This window comes from Brachyistius frenatus, unplaced genomic scaffold (genome assembly GCF_029030835.1).
Source record: "Brachyistius frenatus isolate BFR_SWC_R1_liver_20210118 unplaced genomic scaffold, ASM2903083v1 Contig_2, whole genome shotgun sequence".
Classification (NCBI taxonomy): Eukaryota; Metazoa; Chordata; class Actinopteri; family Embiotocidae; genus Brachyistius; species Brachyistius frenatus.
Genome location: NW_027210601.1, coordinates 11,660,125 through 11,686,079, shown reverse-complemented (window position 1 = coordinate 11,686,079; position 25,955 = coordinate 11,660,125). Strand labels below are relative to the sequence as shown.

Below are 25,955 nucleotides of genomic sequence, written 5' to 3'. Positions count from 1 at the left end.
AACTCGGTCTGACAAGACTCTTCCAGCGAACATAAATGTAAAGAAGGTTCCAAAATGTCTATTGAAAAATGTATTTGCATATGTTCTGTGAAGAAGAAATGCATTCAATGCATCTACTAATATTGTGTTTTGGTGATAAATATGAGGGGTACATTTAATATAACAGTAGACTTACCTCTCTGTAGGCCCACTGCCCCTGCGTGTGGACGGTGCGTTGGCACTCTGCGTACTGGCTGGCAGACTCGGGCTCTGATGAGTGCCTTTGGAAGGAACAGCCGAACTGGAGACTCTTGTCCTGCGTTGGCACGGCGATGCTGAGCCCCGGGAAGCCCTCGGGGTCCAGGTTGGCCTGCACGCTTGCCGTCACGCTGTTGGAGCGCTTGAAACGAGCGCGCCTGCAAAACAGGGAGTCACAGCGGGCCCAGAACGATTCAGTCACACAGAGCATCGCATGCACGAAACCTCTTCTCATATGTTTTTCTTCTAATAATTCTAAATAACTCCTATTTGAGCAGGGCCATTATGTCACTGCAGTCATTACTACTCACTTGGTTGTGATAAGTCCTGCTATATCCTCTGGCATATGACGCACCAGTGTGTGCAAATGTCACGTCAGTGGACTCAGTGATGAGTGTTTACTTTACTACAAGTTTATACCCCACCTCCCCTCATCCGTCTTTGCTGTCTGATGGGGTGTGAGCTGTGACTCAGATTTCCGTTGTCGGCCTCCCCCGATGTCACACTGTCATACCTGATAATTGCAGGAGGTGGGGGACTTTGTGAACAGGAGCATGATTGCATAGTGCTCGAGGTTGTGGGAATATGTGATGCTGCGAGTGTTTGCGTGCAAATTTGCCAATCTGACCTGTAAGCAGGGCCTGGATATAATTAGGAGAGGGAGCTGAATCACGTGTGAAATTCATGTCGAGTGTATGATTTGCAGTAGTCATGGTTACACTCATTAATGGCGAAAAACAAGACATTCTTGGAGCAAAGTGTTTCGGAGTTCAAGCTGTGATGTCTGATGAAATGTTAAATGAAATAATAGGATCTAGCCTAGAAATCAACCATAGGTGGCTGCACTGTCGGGCGCTCGGGAGATGGAGGTTTTCTTCAAATCAGGAATTGAAATTATTCACATAAATTACAGCACAAAGACTGAAACTTCTTGATGAAGCCACATATTTTCGGGCAAAGATAGATGAGTAAATAAACAAACTGTCATTTTAGTTTGCAAGTTTGTTTTCATAATGAAAGTAATAAATGTCAGACAAAAATAAACAGCTCAAGTTTTGAAGAGGTGCCAATGATGAACACTTTTGTGACTGATTAGATTTTTAGTTGCACTTCCTTTACCTTTTGTCATCCTCCACTTGGACTCCTATGGAGTGGACCTCTGTCAGAGCTTTGCCCTCTGCGTCTGAATCTGACAGAGTCTCGGAGCTGTCCACCTGCAGCAGAAGAAACCAGTCAGAGAGCAGAGGTATTTTTTCAAACACACACCCTGAAGATATCATACACAATCTAAAGTAAATGAATACTGCCATGTTTTGGTAAATAAGGTTTTTTCCTGCTGAGAGTTAGGTGACAAGATCGATACACCTCTCATGAAATCAAAACCGGCTAGAGCTAGCAGCTGGTTATCCCTCAGTACACTAACATATAGCTCGGACTCTTACTTTTGTCGTACTTGAATTTCGACAGGGTAATGTTCTCTCAAACCGCACACTGCTGTTCTGCACTGACCGGAAATGACCGTAGCATTTGAATGCATCATCATCTTCCAGCTTTAATCATTTCACCCAGAAATTAACGTATTTTTGTGCCCTCTGTTTAACAAACGCAATAAACACACTGATGGCTTCTGTCCAGCAGCAGTATGGTGGTACTTGGTGAAAAATAAACACTCGTGAGGTGTTCTGCAACAGCTGCAGCTTCCTCATTCAGTTTAATTTGAAAACTCTTTAAGTCGGTGGTCCTCCTGTTTCCTTTATGTATCAAAGATGGCGACCGTTTAGGGTGAAAAGTGTCTAGTGTTTCACACTTTTCACAATGTTTTAATCTGTTTTGAGTACAACATCCGCATACTTGTAGCACACTGCATGTTTCCATATTGACAGTGTAAACACACTTACGCATGTTAGGACATAAGTACGCCTTTTGGAACACAGCAATAGATTCATGATGGAAACAGCTAGGTTGGTTTTCTACAAAGGTTCAGCAGTTACTTTATAATTGACAAAACTAAAGCGTAAAAACATCATTTTGTGTTTTTTCATGAGGATATCACTTGGTGAAGGTATCTCTTGGTATTCCATCATCCCAACACAGAGTGCAGGCTTGCTTACGGTCCTGAGAGTTTCCAGGACCAGAACGGGAGGCAGACCCTTTAGTTATCAGGCTCCTCTCTCCAGTGACATCCGCTCCCAGTTTGAGTTCGGGAGGCAGATACGCTTCCTGCTCTCAAGACTAAGCTTAAAACAGACAAAGCTTGATAAATCTTAAGAATTAGGACAGGCTAATGAGCTTACACCATCCCTGTCCTATGCTCTCTTTGGCTCTGCATGCATTTGCCACTATACTGCATAAGGTTTTAACATCCCCTTAAAAAGGCAGTATTCAATATCCAAGGCAGTTATCTAATATCCTATTCAGTGCCATTATAAAGTTCAAAAGAAAGTGTCTTATAAAGGGGTGTTACAGTGAATTTACAGATGTGCAGAGGCAGAACAGCTGTTTCTCTCTTTGTGTATTTAGATAAGCTAACTCAACTTTTACACAACAATGAATCCCAGATTGTCTCACAGAGCAAGATAAAAAAAAAATACAATAAATGAATAAGGAAAAACAATGCAATGTAAAACAAAGATTAAACAATACAACTCAATTAAAAGACAAACAATAGATAAAACATTAAAACTTCAATTAAAAGATAAGCTAAAAAGATATGTCTTTTGAAAAAGTCCGCAGAAGAGGAGTCCCTCAGATCTTCAGGAAAACTATTCCAATGCATTGGGTCACACTGGCTAAAAGCAGACTCCCCATATGGTTTAGTGAGCTCTAAGTAGCCGGGCCTTCAATGTAACATATACACACATAAAGTGGTAATCCTTCCAAAATGTAAAACTGTAGCTTTATGGTAGATGATAGATGTCACCCTCAAATCGGTATGCTAAATATGGGAATACAAGCAGCAGGCTAAACTTGGCACCGAGACTGGAGGCAGCTCTGGAAGTCTCTGAATTCAGCCAAGAGTAGTTTTGATCTTATCTGTCTCTCAGCTTGCACTTTGTTTAACTGGACTTTATTTTGATTATTGCTGAAACCATTTAGCTGAAAATTAATAATCTGTAAAGTAATTATTACTTAAGCAAAAATGGCAAACATATTCTGATCCCAGCTTGTAAAATGTGAGAATTTGTTGCCTTTTTTGTAGTTTATATTATTGTAAATACAATATTTTGGGGTTTAGGAAAAAAAAGTATTCAATTCAAAGAAAATAAGTAATTTAAGGACTTGTATTTTTCTCTATTTTCTTAAATTTTTTTAGACTAAAAGAGGATATGACTTATTCATTGATGTAAATGAATAAACAAAGACAAAATCTGGCAGATGTTCGTTACAGAGTTTGGATGAAGTAAAACTCTTCTTTCTCACCTGCACAGCTATGGATGGTCTCCACTTTCTGCCCCCGCGCCCTTCGTCCTGCCCTCCCGCTTTACTCAGCATTATGCTGTTCTGAGGCAGAGAGGCGGACTTCCCCAGGCTTCCTCCAACCCTGCCGTCCCTCTCCCTGGCCGGCCTCGGTGGCCCCTCCAGCAGGCTGTCAGCCGAGCTGCTGTGCTTGGCCCTCACCCCGACTCCTGGACCCCCTCCGTAGGGCACCAGCTCCCTTGAGCCCCTGACCCCGTCCAGGCTCTCTGCAGAGTTGCTGTGCTGCCGGGAACGTCCGGGGCCACTGGCCGTGTAGTATGCTCCTCTGGAGGAACGACCCGATGGCCCGTCAGAGCTGCCCAGGTCCACGGAGTTGCTGTGCAGCTTGGGGCGCCCTGGGCCCGAGCCTGAGGCCAGCTGTCCGCTGCTCTGGAAGTAGGCATCCTGGGTGGACTCGGTGCTGCTTTGTGCTCGCACAGAGAGTGAAGACTTTGACATGCGAGGTGGGAGTGGGGGAGGCGCACCTTTACGATAAGGAAAGACTGAAGTGGCAGAAGAGTAGGGAAAGAGGAAAGACAGAGGCATAGTGGGCTGTTAAGAGAAAAATAGGTATACAGTATATCAGCAGGGAGCAGGGGGGGCTGGATACTTACAAAAGGAACAGACTGAAAAGAGAAGGAGACCGTAAAGGTAAAGTGTGAAAAAGGAAGATTTGTTAAGGAAACAGAAGGACAAGCAGTATAGAGAGGAGAGGAGAGAAAACAACAAAACGATTAAGAAATAATGTCAATTTAAGATGTGACAGAAATATTTAAAAACTCAAAAGTGCTATTTCTTTTCTTAAAAAAACCTGCTTTTGGTAGGAATTTCACTGAGAAGCTGGGAGCGAAGACAGACATGACAGAAGTGACTAAAGAAAACCTCTTCCCTTGAGCTAACTTAACTCTGCTGCTTAAAAAGATGAAGCAATTTCCTGAGAGAAATATTAAAATGAGACGTGCAGATTCAGTCTCTCCCTCCTGCCTCACGGCTTCCTCAAAAATATAGTTTATTTTCAGAGTGCAAAGGTGCTAACTAAGCTCTAACCTCCCATGTGTGCGTACATGTATGTGCAGTAGGTGTGTGACTTTGTCTGCAGAGCATGTGTTTATTTTTGGTTGATGTAGGAGACACTTCGTGAAGGCTTTAATAAATCTCAGAGGGGATTTGCTGGAAGCTGAGACATTTTTAGTCCTGCAAGGCACTAAAGTGGCTCTACTGTGCAAACACATATAAGCAAACACAAACGCATGCATTCACGCGCATGCACGTGCGCGCGCGCGCACACACACACACACACACACACACACACAAACACACAATAGCTCCAGATGCACTGTATATTCTGCATTATTGGGAAGAGTTATCAGAAAAAGACAAATATCACCAACAGTGACAGGAAGAAAGAAGACAAATAAGTGAGACCACAGCAGGAGGAGACACTAACAGAAAGACAGAGACAGAAGCAGCTGAAGACGGCCAGCTAACATCATAATCACAAGTTTTCCTGTTCCTACTACTGAACCTAAGCTACCTCCAGTCACACGGGTGAGGGCGATGGGAAAGATGAGATACAAATAAAAGAGAGAGATGGCAGAGAACAAAGATAACATACACACAAGTCTGTGCTCATAGCATGCACCCATGTGTGCAAACTCAAAAGGCTCAGGTGAAGAAGTGAGATCATTATAGGCTGAAAGAATAGAGGAAAAAAATGGCTCAAAATTAAAAATGGATACACACTGCATGTGAGATGCAGCGGTGCAGTGAATGAAGGTTTGTGCGCAGGCTTGCAGTGTCAAGGTGAACAGACACGGGCTGTCATAAAACTCCCTCTCCTACTGCTTCTCCCACCGGGTTGCCACCACATGAAAGGCAACCACACATCCGTCGAACACTGACAGACTTTCTACATCCTGGCGGACTACACCTCGCACTCACCGGCCCCGCCCTTGATGCTCCCCTGTGGGCCAGACATGGAGAAGACAGAGAGGCAGTCGTCGTCCTGGGAGCAGCCGGCCTGGATGGCGCGGACGTAGCTGTGACTGCGCGTGCGGAACACACCTGGAAGATCCAGGGCCTCGACGGCTTGAGACTCCACCTCCCCAAACATGGTCTCACACACAGCCTCGAACTGACGGTTCAACGTGTCTCCCAGCTGCAGGACGAGAGGGAGGGTGAGACAGACACTTCAGCTGGGAAGATGAGCTCTTATTAATATATAATGTCAAATTCCACATACACCTAAAACAACAAAGTATGTTGGTACCTGTGAGCTGGTCAAAGAGCGGGTGTAACTACGGGAACGGGTGTGGGTTTTGGGTGTGGTCCGACTGTTGGGGTAGGAATCTGTGCACTGCTTGCATGAGTACCTGGAATTCACACTAACACAATCACCATTAAATGATGACTAGAACAGGTAAAACAACTGTAATGACACCAATAGTTGGTTACATTATGTTATATTGTGGCTGTAAAATCATAAGCTGTTTGCTTTGTTTGTAACACACACACACACACACACACACACACACACACACACACACACACACACACACACACACACACACACACACACACACACACACACACACACACACACACACACACACACACACACACACACACAGTGGCATCTCAATGAGTAATGACAGAAATGGGTCATTCGATATCTTAAAGGGCCACTTCACCACTTTTACACAGCCTGTGAAAACAGGTATGAGCATATGTAACGTTCTCTGTGACTCTGGACGGAGCTTGCTAAAGTCTGGGAAATAACCCTGTATATGTGGAGGTTGCAAAATAAGCAGGGAGAAAGATTCTATCAACCTATGGGAAATGTAGGATCTACTGTTTTTCTTAGGATATGTTGGCACCTCTTTTTTTAATCATTCTTTTCCAAGTCCCTTAAATAAGCTATGCATAAACACTGAAAGATTTTCATTTGGTCACTATCAATCACTGAATGAGGTAACACAATGGTTCACAAGAGGCGCACAGTTCAGTGACGTTTATCATCACCCAGCAGTGGTTGTTCCACCAGAGATGGTAGGCGGAGCTAACACAACAGACCCAATGCATAATACACTCACTTTACTACATGACACATCCCGAGATGACTAACCCCAACACTAATCCTAACTCTAACCAAAGTGGATATGTCACGGTATTGTGCGTCTACAGATCAACTCAGTGGCTTCAATTCACTCTCCAAGAGCTGCAGTAATTTATGGTTTTTGCAGGTTCATCTTGTTCCAAGAAGGTTTTGTGTTTTGTCCTTGTCCATTTTCTGTCTTTGTTTTTGTATTTTATTGTAATGTACCACAGTGTAATTGTGTCACATCTATCATATCCTTGTTTAATGTTATGTTTCTGTATTGCGACAATTAAAAAAAAAAAAAGACTACTTTCTAGTTTTTAAAATCTGAGGAGTAGCTCAAAAGTTAACTTCATTATAAGCAGTAAATCTGACCTTTGATCCATGCTGATGGAGCGTCTGAAGGCGTCCCTCTGGGCAATCAGGGTGGATTTAGGAGAGGCTTTCGGGCTTGTGTCTGATTCGGCACTGTCGTCGTCACCCATGGCCTTGATGTAGCTGCCGCTCCGCATACGACGGCACGGGATCTCCCCTCCACTGTCACTCGCTCCGCCATATCCACCTCCCCAATCTTCTGATGGGACCTGAGACAGTCATATTCATCCAAAGATTCACGTAATCGAAGGGGACCATAAAAAAAGATAAACTCTGAATGATCTGAAAAATTCAACATGTGGTGAGTAGAAATGTACAAACCATGTGGACGAGACACATGGTCACACTTTTAGTTGGATTCACTATAAATGGGTTAAATGGTTAAAAATGTGTTAAAAGTAAGTATGCATTCCTCGCTTACACTAAGTGTTAAGGGAAAAGAAAATAATCGCAATGTGGATTAATCAGTGCTGAGATATTGAAGATGCTGTCGCTGCACTGTTGGCAGTTTCCTCCCAATATCCGTTGTTAAAGTCCAAGAACTTCTCAAAACAGAAATATATTTCTTCATCGAAAAATATTTCACAAACAGAAGGACAGTGATGATTCGGACACACAGTCCTTGCCCACGTGCACTGAGCGCCAGGTTGTAAAGCAAACATCAGATCGCTCAACCATGCTCATGCACACAATGAGAGCACACAAACACACACACACACACACACACACACACACACACACACACACACACACACACACACACACACACACACACACACACACACACACACACACACACACACACACATGCACATAGATGGGAGATCATGTTAGAGAAAGAGAGAAAGGCACAAAGGGACTTACAGAGACAGAGAAACTCTGACAGCTGGAGAAACACTAACAGAGAGAAAGGAGGGGAGAAAAAAAAGCATGAACTAGAAGGCGACAGACGTAGAGCAAATAAACAAATAAAACAGGTAGACCAGCAGCGAGGACAGAAGACAGGAAAAAGACAAGAGTATAGGAGAGAAAGACATATGTACAGGGTGACAAAGCATGAAAAAGGGAAGCAGAATAACAGATTTCAACGGGCAGAGACCGGGAAGACAGAAGAAGAGACTTTCTGATGGGAAAACAAAATAAAAAAAAAACACACACAGAATTACACCGACAGGTTCCCACTGTGGCCCAGGATGCTTTACTTTGTAAATCCCGGTCGTTAGGAAAAAAATAAGACAAAAACTAAGAAACTGAATAAAGCTGTGCAATGTTTTCTGGCATAGATGTAAGGTGACCTAAAATTCCATGATTTACTTTCAGATTTGATTGATTAGCCTGATGTCGCCTGCCTAACTTAAACCTCTTGAATTCAACAATAGCCCATCCTCCAAAAATTCTGAGATTGACATTTCATTTGGTGGGAAGCAAGACAACCTCAACCCTAAAATAATCAGCCCAAAAGGATGCTCATGGATTAGCTAGCACTAGGTTAGTTCACGTTTTTGCATATCCAGAGCACAAAAAACAACATTTGCAGTTTTTCATTTGTGTTCCTGGCCACTTGATTAATTAAGTCCAATTACAAAATAAATAACAAAACCTAAATATAAGAAAATAAAACAGAATAATATTAAGCTTTTTTTTTTTTTTTTTTTTTCCAGCTGTCCTAACTCAGTATGTAGATTGGTGGCAGACAGATAGCATGTGGCAAGTAGCATTTTGGCTGAAAAAAGGCTGCGTGCTAGAAGTGGGTTTCATGTGACCAGAGTTTGTGGTGCAGAAAATAAAAGCAATGAACTTCCAAGAGGCTAAAAAGCTCTGGAGAGATGATGGGAAGTGCAGAGTTAGGTTCAAAATGTATGCGGGTTCGTCACCATGAGCGATCCCTTTCACATCTTCACATAATAACAAGTGTGGCTTTAATTAGCATCATAGCAGATGAGTATACCTATTAACCTTATGCATGAATTTCTATTATTGTGGAGGACCACTCAGTTCGACAAGTAAGTGTGTGTGTGTGTGTGTCTGCACCATCTAATCCCACTTTCTTAGTATGATGAAAGCTTCACACCGTCGCGTAAGTAACAGCAGCTGCTTGCGCTAAGGGACCTCTCAATCTTTCAGTTTTCACAAATGCTATGAGGTGTGCAGTCTCCTGCAAGCACGAGACCAAATGAAAACACCTACATGCAATGACACACACACACACACACACACACACACACACACACACACACACACACACACACACACACACACACACACACACACACACACACACACACACACACACACACACACACACACACACACACACACACACACACACACACACACACACACACACACACACACACACACACACACACACACACACACACACACACACACACACACACACACAGAGTCGAGGCCCCAGGGTTTGGCATCCAGCTGAGTGTGTGTTTTTAAGGTCATCACTTAAAAGATGATTCAGCCTAATCTCCTGATCCCCTGGCCTTCCACTATCTCCCTCATTTCCTCATCCGGACCTTTTTCTCCTCTCTCCACTTCGCCCCTTGGCTACCATCACCTCCTTTATCTCTTTTCTATCCCTGAGCTTGCTTTGCTATCTCTGCATCCCTCAACCTCGCTTCCCCCCCCCCCACCTCTATCTTTGTCTCTCACTCTCCCTCGATGCTTCGGTCTTTATTTCACCTTGGCTCCGTATTCTCTCTCTTCCGTTTTTTTAAATTTTTTTAGCATTTTTTTATTTATCACACTCAGGTCGAGGGGAAGAGAGAGGTTTAGGGAATGAAGAGCACCAGGTTCTGATGCACATCGTGATTGGCTATGACATCATGGGAGAAGCCTTTGGAAATGTCCGTTTGCCCTGTGACCACATTGTAATTCACACTTGTGAAGACTCATTTTTGTTCCCGTTTGTCCTATTCTGCTTATTTGCAGCAGAGTTGAACAACAATGCCAAGGTGGACTCGTCAGTACATGCTTGTATACACATGCTGAAGCTAGACTAGGAGTATCACCAGGGAGGGACCGGCTGTAGCATACTTGAACTGATTTTAAGTAGAGTGTATTTGCACTGCGTTCCTGTGATACAAAAACTACATTGTGTGATTAAGACACCTTTTTCTTTTTTAACAATAACTTGAAGCCAAACAATATTAAGGTTCAAATAATAAATTCATATTCTATTATCATTACTCCTCAGTTTTGACTTTGTATTGTACTGTGTTGTAATTTGTAAGACTGAAATTACATGAAAAACCATGTGGTTGGGTTTAGGAAAAGGTTAAATGTGACACAGTCGCAATTTTACTACTTAATTAGGGTGAGAAAAAGAGCGTGGTTTTGGTTAAAGCACATAATTTTACGTAATAAATATTACATACACCATGTAAGTTACTTTAAGTTAAATGTGTTACACAAGTAACTTAAGTTACTTAATAGAAATCCTCATTAACATTTGCTTTCTCACAGACTCGAACACCGGTCCGGTGTTTGTTCTAACCAAGCGGGAAACAACCGTGACGTCACGTTTGTGAACTGCTGTTCTGAACCTTGTGCTAACTTTGGTCATCACCATGTTGCTATTTTGGAGCCAGAAGTGACCATATTTGGATGAGCTGGGAATGAGGGAGCAGTGGATCTAACACGATCTGATTGTGAATCCGAGGACACAGATAGCGTAAACCTGACTGCATCACGGGCCTGTCAATCAAACAGACATGGCCACAGAAATTTCACTTTCTGAGGCCTCATATAATCTAATTAAGAATGGGATTATTTTCAGATGGAAACCAGAACATGAAAAAGTAGTATTGACGTAGGCAAATGACACCATAATGACTAGTGGAAAAAAATTACTGACATATTATTTCATGACAAAAGTTGAATGGGAATCTACGCAGTCAGAGCCTGGCAGCAGTTGGTGGTATTGCACGTCAAGGCACCTCCGCATTGGCCTTACTTTTCAGACCCGGGAGCTACGTCCACTTTTATATACGGTCTATGGTTTCATCCAACCAACCCCAACCTTCTCCGTACAAGAACGTGTTACTGTTTCTACTCCGTCACATGATTTCCTTGTTCGACCCAGCTGATCATGGTGCCCATGCCTAATGGCTTCGAATGAAAATGGACTGGAAAGGCAACTAGTCAAACTTTTTATTTTTATGGAAGGTATCTACATATTTAGATATATACGTTTTGAACACAACTGACACACTGTGTATTATCCCCCTTTTAGGTTGATGTGGAGGATTGTTCGCACTCCAATATTCATGCTCCTTCAAATCTGATGTATTTTATGTTGGACTGTTGTTTTTGTTGCAACTAACATCTGGGAGAAATATCTGGCTCTTTGGCAGCTACAGTAAATGCTTCAATATGTTCACCAGCTAGTTTCTTGGCAGGAAAACAAAGTTTTTCTCAGGTGGGTTTTTAGAGCTTCTTTTCTGACTGCCTTTTGTGGCAAAAACTACACTATTAAAATGTGAAAAATGAACCCAAAAAGCACAATTGTGTGCTGATAAAACAAATCAATGGGCTAAAATGCTGTAAACTTTCAGAACTTTCAGAACTGCAGAGTCGAGTGTTATTTCTTTGTCACTACAAGCACAGTCTTTCAAGTAATTGTGTTTAAAGTCTGATGATGTCTACCTTTACTTTTCACAGAAGACAGTTTCAACTTGGAAGTGTTGCACCTGTGCTGCTGTTTGTCCTGAGGTCTCGTCCAAGTTAACAGACCTTAATACTATATCTGCAGCTCCAGGAGGCTGCCTGCTCTGAAGGCATGGATCAATCTGGCGGGCCTCAGAACATCTAAGCGCAGCACAAAATCCACTCAACACGGTGTCCCCACAAACACGCCTGAGACGCCTGGAGATATGAGAAAAAGTGCAGCAGAGAAGTTCAATTTCATGTCCTAAGGTGTGAATGTGATGGTGGCCCAAAGCACAGAGGCAAATTGTGCAGGGCTTGTTCTTGAAAACACTAACACACACGACCCAGCTCTCTCTGTCTCTTCTATCAGTAGACCTCAGCTGTGTCTAAAGGATGAGAGTTGGAAAAACACCAGGGACTCCTGTGGCTACCTGCTGTTTCCGTAGAAACACAGCCTGTATAGCAGCTCTACCGCAACACAGCTGGAGTTGTGTGCATGTTTGTGTGTGTGCTCTCTCAGCTGCCTTTGTAGGCACACTGTACCAGCCCATTAGCTTTTTCATTTTATTAGATTTATGTACGCAAAGTGAGTGAATAGGCATTGAGAAAATTGCATGTGTCGGATTCAAGCGACAGCACGTTGACAGGAAGTGGGAGACGGACTGTTGGGAGAGACAGGTAATTAACAAGTCGGTGACTGTCATTGTTTCCTGACTCACGGCAAAAAAAACAAGACATCGAGTTTCTCAGGTGGACATTTAACCATTTGAACTCTGGATTACTCACTTTTCCTGGTTTCAGGGTTTTTACAGGAGAGTGTCAGTGTTGCAGGGATACAGTATATATAAAAACTGCAACTGCAAACAAGTTTATTTCATTTTTGTTCACTGTGCTCCAACACAACAACATGGAGCTACACAAGAAATGCTATGTTTTTTGGGCAGGCAAATTCCAGGCCCTGCGAGGCATTGTTGTGCAGTTGTAACTGTTCAGCATCATTCTGTTTGAGGGAATTTGCAGAAACTTCAGTTACTTACTTTATGAGGAAAAAGATCCTCGGCAGGATTTGAGACAACGAGCCGCAATGTGGCCGTTGTGGAACCATAGACTGATGAATAGTTTGGTTCATTTTGTTTTTTCATTTTAACAAATGGCTGACTTCGGCAGCTGAAGTCAGTGAGGCTACAATGAGGCCACACCTGAGCCTTTTACCAGAACGTTGTGCTGGATTACCTGGTAGCAGCTAATGTTAGCGAAGTAATCATGGATGTACAGACAAAAAAATATATTTGATTAATTTTAAAACAAAAAGAAATGTCTAAATTTGATGATTATTAGCAATGATATGTTACATGAAGACCTTATCAATATCTTTTAAAGGGATTTCAAATCGGTCTACTGACATTTGAAAGAGTGATGTAAGTGTCGGAGTTATGACTCTGAGATGAAGGTGTGAAATTCTCGATGCAAATCGAATGAATGAATTTCTATGTGAGAACACAGCAGTGTGATCTCTTCCATACTAATGTACATAGACCTCATGTTGAGAAACTGAGCAGGAAAGATGTAACTCATTGAAAGAAATATTTCTTTTACCTGAAGGTAAGCACCAAGCTGCAAACTCAGTCACTTACATTGTGTATTCCTTTTGCACACTCACAAGCACCTACACACAGTATGGGTTTGTTGATGCAGGCGCACACACACCTGTAGGTAGTGGAAGGTCCTCTCCTTCAGCTTGCTCTCCATGGGCACCAAGGCCTTGTCATAAGCTCCACCCCTGGTGGAAGGATACACCTCTCTGGCCTGACTCACTGTCATGGCCGACCAGGTGCTCCTCGTCAGGGAGTGACCGTGGTGTCCCTGGTGTCCCTGGTGGCCCTGGTGGCCCTGGTGGCCCTGGTGTCCTCCTCCTTCGCTCCCAGCCAGAGCCATAGTGGTACAGGCCAAGCACTCCCCAGACCCCGGCCCGGCGCCCCGCTCCTTGGGCTTCTTCATGGTGAGCTCCTGAATGGCGGCATCCAGGCTCTCGTGTCCACTGGGATACCCCCGTCTGCCCCCGGTGACCAAGAAGCTGCTGTCGCTGTCCAGGTTGTCGTCAGAGCTCCACCAGCCTGCTGTCCTGCTGCGGTGGCGTCTGCCCGACTCGTGCCGCGAGTCTCCGCTCTTGCTCCGCTCTCGAGACTTGCTCCTCCTGGTGGAGCGAGACTGATGGCCCGAGTGGTGGCCATCCTCTCCTCCGCTCCTGTGGCCTCCCCCTCTCTCACCACGGTAGTCCCCTCCTCCCCTCGTGCCGTTGTACTCCCGTTTGGTTGGGGCCTCCAGGGAATGGGACTTAGCAAAGAGGCGCTGCACAGAGTTGACCAGGTGGCGGATGCGCGAGGGGCTCTCGCTGCGTGGCTCAGCACCCCCACTAGCAGTGCGCTGGTACTGCAGTGTGTGGAAGCCATCGGGGTGGAAGGGCACCTGCTTCTCAAACTGGTCCATCAGGTTTGGGGGAATGCGGTGCACCTTCCCTCCGTGGCCTGAGGATAGGCACTCTTCGCAAGAGTCAAATGACTGGAGAGGTGGGTGCTGGCTGGGGTGGGAGCGGGGAAAGGTGCCCCCTCCAGAGTGGCTGTGGGAGTGTGAGTGTGAGTGGTGCCTCTCCAGCGCCAGAGCCTCAGCTGGACCTGGAGGGTAATAGTGGCCATCGCTGTGGCCGTGGTAGTAGTCTCTGCCCGGGCCGTCGCATTCCTCCGGCGTGCAGTGGCAGGGGCCTCCTCCGCCACCACCGGAGGAGTGCTGAGACATGCTGCGGCTGATATGGTACCCTTTCATAGGCGCCGGGGCGTGGTGGGCCGTCCGGGCCGAAAGGGGGCGCTGTGGGCGTGACAGGGTTGCACCGGTCTCACCTGGAGGCAAGAAAGGAGTAAATTAAGTGTGGTTGTCAACACACTGAATTTATGAATAAAAATACTCATCTTATCAAATAATGGAATCTGCTGCTCAGTCTTGCAATCAGTAATATTTGACTGTCTCATTACACGGAATAAGATGATGAGGAAGTGTTGCTAATCACTGCCAATCACTCTTATGGTGCCTCAAAAGCTGATGAGATTTCATGCTTTCCACACACACAAAATCTGCATAAAGAGAACTTAATTTGCACCGAGGGCTCTGACATGCAAACACAGTGGCATAATCTTTTTTAGGAAAACGATTTTGAGTGAGCACAGGAGTAAAAGAGTATTTTTACACGGTATGTGCTTGCGTGAGAAACAGATATGGAAGGTGCAGTGGAATGAAATTCATGATATGAGTTACAAATGAATAACAAAAAAAAAGAAATAGATTTTGTTGATTGATGTCCAGATTGTTTTCTGTCTTCTATCAAGTGGCCCCATAAATTGAAAGCGAAAACAATGTTTTTATGTTTTTTTTTTCATTTTCTGATTAACATTTTTATTGATGTTGCACTTCATTTTTTTTTAACCCAACCAAAGACAAACAGTGCAATAGTGAGCATTCATCCCATGGGCTGCAATAAGCGGCCACAGAAAGCTTTCTTCTACTCATTCATCTCAAAGGTTGCCGGGCTGATAAATCAAGAATATTAGCCTTTCTTTCTCTCTCAATGTCTCTCTTCAGTTTCTGCCTCGCTCTCTCAGTTTGCACCTCTTGCTCCTATCTGCCGTTTATCGTTTTATTCATCAGCCCAGCACTCCTTGTTGTCAGTCTTTTTCTCCATCCAGGCCTGCGGGGAGTCTCTAAGCATTCTATAGATTTGTAGCCGAGGAAAACAGTGTGTTTATTGATCACCAGGATCCAAATGCAGAGGAGATAGAGAGCTGAGGTGGCGGCAAGCATTCAGGCAGTCTTATAAACGGCTGCGCAAACCATTACAGAGTGATTTCAGTGTTACCAATTGAACAAAAACATAATGCACAATATCCAAGTGACCAGGTACAAAAAAATAACTCTGCTGTTGCATCAAGATGATAAAAAAAAAGTGCAGAAGAGGATGGAATCTTCTCCACAAAACAAATGCAGGAAATTAAATCAATAGTCCTTGTCAAGCTGTAGCAGGAATGTGTCACAATGTAAACCTTATCACCCACACACTGTGGTAAGTAAAAGTAAACAGAATGGAAACAGGATAAAGGCTATCTTTGGATTGCTTTACTTTTCAGCACGCGGAGAACACGACTGAGATTACATTCCAAATGTGGTAATCCTGTATTTTATTGGACTGCCATTAGTTGCTGCTTCTGCAATCACATCCCCTATTAACCACTTTTGCACTAAATGTATAATGAATCACGGGCACACAGCCTTTTTATGATGCACACAAGCATTCCCCGTCATTTCAAAATTTTATTAAATTGAGATGAAATTGCTCGATAAGAGCCAGAATCGAGCTGCTCGGCTGGATGGGATTCACTGAGCGGCTGCGAGTGTGTTTGTGCTTGTGTTTGGGGCTTTCACGCAGAGATGAGAGATAGGGGACAGATGCTGGGATAATCATTAAATAGAGCGTGGCCTGTTTGCCTTGATTGGCTGAATCAGAACCGCCACCCAGAAAGCTCACCCACATCTAGCCGTGTCATTGGTGTAGCCGTGACGACGGGCCTCTCCAAGTCAGCATAATACCGTGGACAGATTTCAGACAGCCATGGCACCTGGGTGGACTGGGCCGTCTCTCATTAACTCTCTGGGTGTGTGTACATTTGACTGCACAGAATAAACCTGTGAGAAATGAGCTTTTCTGACACAGCATCAGAATTTTAAAGCAAAACTGATACTATTTGTGTGAACAATGCCAGCAATGTCAGTGGTTGTGACATAATAAACTATTTTTAGTGCCAATTCAAACAGATATTACACTACTCAAAAATCATTCATCACAACAAAACAAAAATTAACGCCACCTGCAGAACAAAAATATAGGGTGGTGCAATCACTTCATAAATATTTGAACATTTATTTTGAAAGGAAAAAAAAAAATCCATTATCTATCTTTTGAGAAACAAAACTGCAAAACCGGTAGCACATTATTTAATTTAATGTAGTAGCTACAAAACTACAAGTGCAGACTTCTGCCAAGGCCAATAGTCCCCTCTTGTATGATATGCAATCTCTACCACTACCGTACTGTGTGTCTGGATACATTTTCAAGGCTATCAGAATGATGTCAAAATAGGATGCCGAGCTGAAGCCTCACATCTCAGGTGTTTTACTGGTTCCAGTTCTCCCCTATGAAACTGTCCCTGAGTGCTCCGTAACGACTGCTTGCTCTATTAACTTTGAGGAAGTACATGCTTATCCTAGAGGTTTACTGACACCTGTGAATGTGGATTATGATATGGAGTCATTGTATTTCCAGACAAGCCTGTCAGTTAAAATTTACTACCACACTGGATTTTTCAATTCAATTTCAATTTCAATTGTATTTTATTTATGTTGGGCTAAAACAAAACAAAAATCATCTGAGGGCTCTTTACATGGTAAGGTCAAGACCAAACAATATCAATGGGGAGAAACACAGTAATTTAACAGTTCTCATATGAGCAAGCATTAGGTGACTGTGGGGAGGAAAAACTGTCTTTTAACAGGAAGAAACCTCAGAGTGAACCAGGTAACCATCCACCATGAAGCAGCCACTCTAATTCAGTACGTCTTGCCTCCAATATAGCTAAAAGACAACATTCTTTACGAATAGCATTATCATTAAAGGAGGATGAGTAAAAACTAGCACACTGACCAGGTGAGAGAAGGAGAAGCAGAGGGAGAAACAGAAGCCATTGCTAACTGCTAATCCAGCCGACCTTAAATAGCATGTTAAGATTGCCGAGATAAATCCATGGATATCGGTGCTGCATAGTGTGCTTGCAACTGTACGTGTCACTATACTGTACGCTTACTGCGACGTCAGACACACAAGATCCAGAGCGATCAGGTATAGAATTTAGTAGGCCAAATGACCGGCCTAGCATTATCAATAAAAAATAATTCTGCCTTGTGATTTGGATCCTCTCCAAATTAAACGGCTTCATCTTTGGCCTTTGCTTCACCCTTTTACCAAATTTCATGAAAATCGGGCCTGTAGCTTTTCTCTAATTCTGGAGAGAACCAAGAAAATAGACGAATACACAGACAAACCAAACAGATGCACAAAAACATAACCTTGTCGGCGGAGGTTATCATGAATTCTATAACAAATATCTTGTTGAGACAGATATTTTTTGCAGTGTGATGTTCTAGCCTGTGTGTGTCCCTGTTTACGAATAGACAGCAAAGAGAGCAGACACACACTGCCTGGAGGAGTAAATTAAACCATGTTCTGTTTATTATGAAGTCTTTGGCTTTGGAGCAGGCTGCTGGCAAGGAGCTGTCAATCACACACACACACACACACACACACACACACACACACACACACACACACACACACACACACACACACACACACACACACACACACACACACACACACACACACACACACACACACACACACACACACACACACGCACAGCCTGAATATCTGGCTATACACGCACATGGCAAAAAGAAACACACACAGACAAGTGAAAATATAGTAAGGTATGAAAGACAGCTGAACGTTGGCTGTCGCTTTCCTTTATCTCCTCCTTTCTATCCATCTCCCGACGTCTCCCTCTCCACTCAGTCTCTCCTCCTGACCTACTTCCATCCATCCTCCAGTCATGTCTCTACCTCCCAGCTCCCATCTTTTCTTTGTTTCCTTTTATAATTTTTTTTAAAACCTGTCAGTCCGTCTGGCTCGCTGCCTGTCAGCGCTCCGTAATGAGTTAATTACAAAGTTTGTTTCCATTTTCCATCTTTTGGCCCCTACTGATCTATCTGTCATCCGTCACTCTGCTCTCGTACGCGTTTCTTTTTAGATAATTGAGGTATTATAGTATCATGTACTCACATTTTAAAAAACAAATAATACACAGAGACTTTCAAGGTGCTTCTTTTGAACTCTCTCAGCCTCCCTCACCCACGACTTCCCCTTTTCTGAGATCTCTTCATATTAAAACATGAATGCACTGCCACCAGATTAAAAAAAAGACCAAACTTAAACTGACCTAGACTAACCCTGCCTACTTCCCTCCCTTTGGTACTCCAAATGTTGTTTGTTTTCATCTTTTGATATCTTCCCTCCCTCCGCTCCATGTAGGCAGAAATATTCAGTAGCTGCTCAGCTGGAGCTGTACAACACGCTGTCATTGTTTAACACTGCTTGGCATCGACATGATTGTAACAGAGGCTTCGGTCTGGAGCTGTTTTATTTTAAATATTCATGCGACCATGCCAGCTGCTCTGACCCACTTTGCTAACAGCTGAGTCTGCCCCGCTCTCTGCCGGCACTGTGAGCAGTCGGTCAAAGGGTGTTTCACAACACTGAAATACTGTAAATTCAACACCTGAAGCTGAATTGATGTGTATTTCTTTAATTAGATTTAGATAGTAATCCAGTTGTGAGAACAAAAACTTGCAGTGATAATGACTCCGGCTGCTTGGTATGATTTTATAGACTCCAAGTTGGATTCTGTTGAGACAACAAATCTCTGTTAAGAAACACACCTACGCACACATCTACGCTGGTACATCTTCGCCTCTGATCTATGATCATTAACCTGAACTCTCCGCTCTTCTTCAGCACAGAATGGACGAGGAACCTCACCCAGGGGAGGAGGTAGAGGAACCAGCACCAACCTTGGTCTTGTGTTGCTTTGAGCAGTTTTGTTTCATTTATTCTGAGTTGAGTCGGGAGTCAGAAGCGGTAGTTTAGTTCATCGGCTTTAGTTTAGGGGCAAGAAGCCCAAACCTGATGGCCAACAGTGTGGCATGGATTTTTCTTGTTTTTTGTACATATTTGATGCTGCATTATTACATTTGCTTCCAACTATTTGGAGCCTTGTATCTCCTATGTTATGTGTTCCTTTGGGCTGCCGTTAGATTCAAGCAGTGTAACAAAAACATAAATTAATATAAAAGCTCTGTTAATTTAACAAAATGCCATATAGCTAGAGGGGGAGGTCGGGGTGGTGGAGTGAGTTGTGGAAACAAAAGGTGCTGCCCATTAGTGCATCAGCATTGTAATAGTTGTAGGTGTCAGATAAGCATTGGCCTAATTGGATGCACCAGATGGTTTATTATACAGGAAATACTACGGAAACAGTTTGGAAAAGAGTATTCTCTTAAAAAAAATATTTGGCAGGTGATTAAATACAAAAATCTGTCCATCACCGTTAATCACGAGCAAACCTCAACCAACCAGGAAGTTGTTTTTGAGAGGACAGATGCTTCTGTGGCTTTCATCAAACTTGAACAATGCTCTCAGCTGCCAGCAGGACTTGGATTGATCCAAACCACTGTGATCACATAATCACCCGATTTTGTGATCTCGCCAATACAGCTGCCTCACAAGGTGACTAGTGGCCATGAACACCTGCATGAATATGATTGGACATGATAATTAAGCGAAAAATTCACACAGCTTTGAACAGACTGATTATGAAACATGAATGAACCCTCCGATGAAGGAAGGCATCCAGAAAAATGTAAAATATGTCATGAATTAAATACAGCTTGAATAAAGGCTACATTTTACAAGTGAGATTTAAACTTTAAAGTAAAAATGTTATGTCTTTGGAAATTGCCAAGAACCAACATTCACTCAGCTTAGCTTCGCATAACGATTAGAAACAGCTCGTCTGGCTCTATCCAAAGGAAACAAAATCCATCGTAGAGCACCTGTTAAGCTCACTTATTAAGAAAATATATGTTGTTTCTTTAATTTATACAAAAATCAAAGCGTAATTACAACATGTCGGTGTTTTACAAGGGGTATGTGTAACTAGCTTAAGCTAAACCAACTGTCGACTGGCAATAGCTTAATATTGAGCATACAGACATGACGTCCTCTCTCGTTTAACTCTTGGCAAGAAAATGACAAGTGAACTGACTGAAATTCAGTCAACTGTTCCTTTCCTATAGTCAAAATTAGCACTTTAAATAGTTTTTTTTTGCTACCAGACCAAACCCTAATGGGAGACAATAGCAGACAATCATTTGGACAAGGCAGCCCAAGTTTTGGCTTGTACTGAAATGGGCGAACGCTGCAAGGCAGTGGGTATTGTGTGCCTGAATACCAGCTTTGTTTGACTGCAGATACAATGAACCAAGCTCCAGCGCGGCCAGAGGCAGATATGCCAACTCATTTAAGAAAACGAGAAGGAGAACTGCACAGAACCCTTAAAGAAATGTAGTCAAACAATGGGAAAGTTTTCATTCGTCCGGTATCTGTCCATATGTGCCAGTACAGCCGACTTCAAAGACACAAAAACCACAGGCACGCTGCAAACCCCTAATGGAGCGCGGGACAGACAATAGGGAAATGTATGAGTATAGGAATGGGAAATAATAGTGGATTGGCTCGGCTATGTGTTGGCCTGCACTTCCTTCTTCGCCAGCCAGAGACAAGCATGCTGGGAAACTGGCAGAAGGACTGATATGCTCTTTTCAGCTTTTAGCCATGAATGATCTATTTTAATTTTTCCACTGTCTTTCTGTGATATGCGCGCACGCACGCACACACGCGCACACACACACACACACACACACACACACACACACACACACACACACACACACACACACACACACACACACACACACACACACACACACACACACACACACACACACACACACACACACACACACAGAAACACACACCACTCTCTCTCACTCACTCACTCACTCACTCACTCACTCACTCACTCACACACACACACACACACACACACACACACACACACACACACACACACACACACACACACACACACACACACACACACACACACACACACACACACACACACTCTTCTCTGGCAGCCGGGTGACGGCCGTAGCTAACCCATCATGATCCAGAAAGAATCGAGGATGATGGGAAAGACGTAACATTTCAACCCAAGGAAGAGGACCCATAAAAATACGGCTGTGGTGCCGAGTTGGGCAGCCGGAGCCTATCAGCTGTGTGCATACAGACAGGGTAGCAGATGTGGATTAAGTGAAAAGAAACATGAAGACAAAATACGCCTACATAATGTCTGGCCTTTTGTATGCTATATATTTTCTGTGAAGACATTGCAGCAGCAGCCTTTTCTGTGGCTGAGGTGAATATACAAACATGGTGGTGCAGATGAGTCCGTTGGACCAGTACACACTTGCCTGAATTTCCACTAACACACACTCACACACTGATTAAAATAGTGGTAGGCGACAGTGAGAGTGAGTGAGTGAGTGAGTGAGTGAGTGAGTGAGTGAGTGAGTGAGTGTGTGTGTGTGTGTGTGTGTGTGTGTGTGTGGAGAGAGATGATGGCCACAGCACAGGGGAAATATGTTCCCATCATAAGGGCAAAATTGAAGAGTGCCAAGGGGGCAATTCCTCTATCTTGCTCTCCCAGTCTCCTCCTCCTCTTGCCCTGTTTTTCCATCTTCCCACATTCTCTTGCTCAACCTGCTTTTTTTTCCCATCCTCTTCTCCCATTCTTACACTTACACTCATCCTATTACAACACATATTAGCAGCAGTTGTTCAACAGTGCAGCTGCAGTCTGTAGGTGGTGCAGGGTCAGCAGAAGCAACTTGTATTCATATTTTCCACAATATAAACAAAAACCCACTTCTAATCAAATACAAAACATTTCAGTTTACTACAATAGACCCAATATGTTTGCATGATCACAATGCCTTCATAATAAATGATCTACATGTTTAACGGTGGTTTTAAAATTACTTTAAACACAAATGTAATACATATATTCATCTTTTCATTTTTTACTAATACAAGTGGCATCTATTAGATTTTCCATTAAACAGTCAGATCCAGACCCTCCTTCATGCCACCTCTGTGGTTAGCACAAAAACTATTCGGTTAAGGTTTGGGAAAGAGTGTGGTCGTGGTTAAACAGGGTTATAATTAGATTTAAGAACTTTTTGTTACCACACAGAATGCAATATAACACCTGTTACATAGTTGTACAAGTATTAAAGTATGACGGAAAAACAGTTCAGACCAAATTATTTATCAACATAGCACATTGTTTTAAATCACTCCCCAGCACTACATGACAATAACTTCTTATATCAGTAATTAAAAATAACCTGGACATGAATACACAGCAGAAAATGGATGGATTAACCTTTTAAAAATTATTTCTTTATTTAACTGAAGTTGACAACCAGGCAATACTTCTTTTAATGCTGCCTGAAAGGGAAGAAAAAGACTCATAGCTTGCTACAACTGTTACACCGTTTGGACTCAGTAATCACTTCCTGTTGTATGTTGGAATTATCCACCTCTGGTGCTTTATTTCTATGCTATGTTGTCCTTTTTTTTTTTTTAGTTTGCCACCTGTTTCTGTACCCACCGGTGTCCTGTTATCCCATCAGGTAGTAGTGTGTGTATATACAGTAGAGCCCAGCTTGGTCCCATCCCAGTTGCTAGATTGATTTGTTGGATTGCGTTCACAAGTGTCTGAGTCTCAAACACCTCAGATAACCGGTTAAGACACTAATGTTTATTGTTGATAGGTGTCTGGATCCGTAGCAGTCTCTCCCCTTCCTCTTCTTTAGGAGGTTTTGTGGCACAACAACTTCACACTATTTTCATCTTTCAGACAGATCAGTCATTATTTCTTGGCACAAGAGGTGGCATGTCAGGAGAGGGTGCACATATGGCATTTTCCCATTATTGTCTTATCAAACAACCACTGATTTTTATTCTGAAAATGGAGATTTTCAGTGTTTGTGCAGGTCATAAGTACACAAAAATGTCTGAATGCCACTTTTAATAAGTTAGCCCACCTCCACACTGGGGATTCAAGACCAATTTCCACGGCTCGACTCTACTCACTTTTTTTGGGGGGGTGTTCATCAGGCTACAGTGGTGGCTAATGCCCTGTGCTATTATTAGTATCACTTCCATCGACACTGAGCCGATACTAAAAGGTGATGTTAAAACAACTGCAGCCCTCTGATCAGCGAATCGTCACATTCACTGAGTCATCCCACACAAACCTACCATTGTTAAGTAGCCAAGCGACTAGTGGGAATTTTTTTAATTCACTACTACTCAATTAACAATGACTTGCAAAACCACGCTCTGTTCCACCAAGGAGGTGAGGACATTGCTCTCACGTTTGGTTGCGAACAAAAGGATCCGGCAAGTGTGTGTCACAATTTCATGCGCCGTCGCTATAGCAATGAAACTGCAATGAGGGGGTACTATCTGTAGTGGAAAATGCAAAGCATAAAAGTACCTTGTACGAAAAGTGAGGAGAGCAGAGGCAGCATCAGCGGTGCAGAAGGGGCTGTATTGGTTAAACTCCTCTGTTGTATGTGCTGGATATTACTTCATTTACATACATGATTCAATTAATAAGTGCTGGAAGCAAATTCTTTTAAAAGCTGAATGGGCACTGACTGTCAGAGTTTGAGTAACTCACTTCTCCAATGCAAAAATATCTGATGGGATGAAAATATGCATCTTTTTCCTTCAAAACAACAGCTCTGGTCTAACATTCATTAATTTGATTCGGTGAACTTGATGAAGAAACACGTCTAGCATGAAGCTGCATGTTTACACGCTGAAAAAAAGGCCTGAGAGGGTTTCTTACTGTGACTTAATGAGAAGGAAAATACCAACAGCACTTACCAGACTGCTCACTTGTAATTGGCTCACTCCCTCTCTGCCCGGGATAACATGAGAGAACATGGCCGGGGATATTAGATGGGGGGCAAACAGAGATCAAAGGCGATGAGAGAATAGCATAACAGGCTCATTCAGAGACTCGCTCATTGGGCATTAGGCCTTAACCTCCTACTGGAGAGTCCTTTAGCATACACATGTACACAATGTAGCTCCTACTAAGCATAATTTGACTGTTGTTTTTTTTTAACAGTTGAGGCTTAATAAACTAAATGGCTTTATATTGCCTCCCATTTCCTTCTTTTTTTTATCCCCGCCGCTTCTCACCTGTCCGCCTTTCCCTCTCTTACTTCCTTCATTTGAACCTCCTCTCCTCAGCTCCTGCCTCGTCTGCATCTCTCTTTCTGCTAGTCTCTCTCTGAGGATCGCTTCTCCTCCTTTCTCTCTCACTTGTCTCTCGAGTTGCTTGTATTACAAACTCTCCTGACAGAAAATCAAAGGTAGAAGCAAAAAACCACAGCTCAGAAAAGATTCAACACACTCACTCACTCACTCACTCTCACACACACACACACACACACACACACACACACACACACACACACACACACACACACACACACACACACACACACACACACACACACACACACACACACACACACACACACACAACAGCAGCAGCCTTGCGTTTTCACAGTGTCATAAAGTGCCGAAGCCTCTGAATTGTTTTTAAAATCTCTCCTTGTTTTACTTTAACTCCCGTAGTGGTTCCAATGAAACAAGGTCAGAAATAAACTTTCATTCTGACCTATTCCAGCATCCTCGTAAACTGACCGGCAGGAACACTTTGTTCTTTATTTTCATTTTTTCTTCTCTTCTGACCACAAAGACTTCTGACAATCTTTGCCTCAACTAAAGTGAACATCTACAATCCAGTGACAAATGAGCAAAATCTGCTTTGGAGGATTGTGTGATTTGATCAAAAACTCCAAAAGCATCTAAATGGGATCTGTACTGATTTCATATTACTGTTTCCAAGACAAAGAACGAACTGTCAATTTATATTTAAAAGAATCACCTTCAAAACATACATGTTGTTGATGTGGATGAATTTGATTGACAGGAAGCAAAAAAAAAAAATCCCAGCAAGACATTTAAGAGCAAAGATAAACTCAGAAGTAGAAGAGGTGACTCACGAATTAGCATCATCCAGTGTGACGGGTCGCTCTGGTTGTATTTTACAACTTTACCGGCTCGTACTCTGACTGCAGGCACACTTCAGACTCATCCAAACGCTCCACTCACATGCCTACTGTGTCCAAGGATGCAAATTACAAGCAGGACGGACACACACACACACACACACACACACACACACACACACACACACAC

General features: G+C 43.1%; 1 protein-coding gene across 1 annotated transcript in view; it reads right to left on the bottom strand.

Annotated features, from left to right (window-relative positions):
* Nucleotides 1-25,955, bottom strand: part of dlgap3 (discs, large (Drosophila) homolog-associated protein 3) — a 132,626-nt gene that overhangs the window by 7,964 nt on the left and 98,707 nt on the right. Inside the window, exons 4-10 of the mRNA XM_069699209.1 lie at nucleotides 13,538-14,724; nucleotides 7,166-7,374; nucleotides 5,963-6,065; nucleotides 5,635-5,851; nucleotides 3,658-4,196; nucleotides 1,357-1,451; nucleotides 176-395 (exon numbers count right to left, since the gene is read on the bottom strand). Of these exons, the coding sequence (XP_069555310.1) occupies nucleotides 176-395; nucleotides 1,357-1,451; nucleotides 3,658-4,196; nucleotides 5,635-5,851; nucleotides 5,963-6,065; nucleotides 7,166-7,374; nucleotides 13,538-14,650 (2,496 nt within the window). The 5' untranslated portion in view covers nucleotides 14,651-14,724. The remainder of the gene's footprint in view (nucleotides 1-175; nucleotides 396-1,356; nucleotides 1,452-3,657; nucleotides 4,197-5,634; nucleotides 5,852-5,962; nucleotides 6,066-7,165; nucleotides 7,375-13,537; nucleotides 14,725-25,955) is intronic.